The 1183-nt window shown below is 37.5% G+C and overlaps 1 protein-coding gene across 1 annotated transcript in view; it reads left to right on the top strand.

The window, feature by feature from the left end:
* Positions 1-1183, top strand: part of LOC107094453 (tumor necrosis factor receptor superfamily member 14-like) — a 12845-nt gene that overhangs the window by 4289 nt on the left and 7373 nt on the right. Inside the window, exon 3 of the mRNA XM_015390043.1 lies at positions 938-1093. Coding sequence (XP_015245529.1) covers positions 938-1093 — 156 coding nt within the window. The remainder of the gene's footprint in view (positions 1-937; positions 1094-1183) is intronic.

The following is a 1183-nucleotide window of genomic DNA, read 5'->3' as shown; positions in this document are numbered from 1 at the left end:
CTTCAAACATAAATATGCTTCTAATATTTACAAACCATAAACCAAACCACACCAAACACAGGCCTTGATAGACAGGTGAACTCTTGCAGCTAACATAGCTGGCTTTAGCTACCATTAGTCTGACATATTCACTGTATTCTCATTATCCGTTCGTATGAAATCGTACGAAAAGTTGTGCACAGTAATTTCGTACGTTTTTTTCGTCGTATTTCGTCGTATTTTTACGTCTTGCCTCGAGACAAGATATCCTTGCGCATGCGCATCTTTCGCACCATTCAATAACATAGAATTTAACATACAATTAATCCTAACCCTGACCCTGACCCTAACATACAAAACAGCAAGCAACCTAGTGAGAGACATCAAGAAGTAATTATTGCACTGTTTTTCCCAGTTTTACGTCCGTCCGCGGATCTGCTATTTTCGTCTGTCTGGCTGCGCATGTGCACTGATGTGGTTTTTTGAGGAAAAACGTCCAAAACGTACGAAATAATGTGCATAACTTTTCGTACGATTTCATACGAACTGATAATGAGAATATGTTGACATATTAGACATAAATACAGTAATATACTAATCAGAAAATATTATTATTAATTCATTTTACATTAAGATCATATTTTGCCCTGTGCTGATTTTAATATTGGGTATTGTTAACTATGTTTTTTTTTTTTTTTTAATGTGACCATGGCTGTTTCTAAAATGCACTTTAAATAAAATATAATTTTCCCCTGAGCTCTGAGACAATATTCTGAGGCATCTTCTGCTATTTTGGTTCAGCCAATCATGTTGGAACACCATCCCGAAATGATGGCTGTATTTCTGTATTTCCAGAGGTCTGCTTTTAATGATGCCTATGGCTGCAACTATTAATGGAAAACAGGCACATTTGGATGCAAGTTTTATCCCTAAACGTATAACCTGTTTGTGTTTTCAGGAGCTGGTCTGAAGGTAAAAGAAGAATGTGGACGATCTGCAGACACAGTCTGTGAACCAATGGAGGGATTCTTCTGTACAGACCTTAAACCAGGAGGCTGTGGAGCAGCACAGAGACACAGGAGCTGTGAACCAGGACAGTTCATCAGGAGGACAGGTTGGACATCCTCTGCTTTTAACATGACTGCTGACTTTATATTTATAGTCAGACGATAAAGAAAGATAAACTGAGTTACATGTTTATTAT

The sequence above is a fragment of the Cyprinodon variegatus genome, unplaced genomic scaffold (genome assembly GCF_000732505.1).
Source record: "Cyprinodon variegatus isolate N-32 unplaced genomic scaffold, C_variegatus-1.0 Scaffold483, whole genome shotgun sequence".
In the NCBI taxonomy this organism is placed as follows: Eukaryota; Metazoa; Chordata; class Actinopteri; order Cyprinodontiformes; family Cyprinodontidae; genus Cyprinodon; species Cyprinodon variegatus.
Note: the sequence above shows the minus strand (reverse complement) of the source record. Positions and strands in the feature narration are given on the sequence as shown.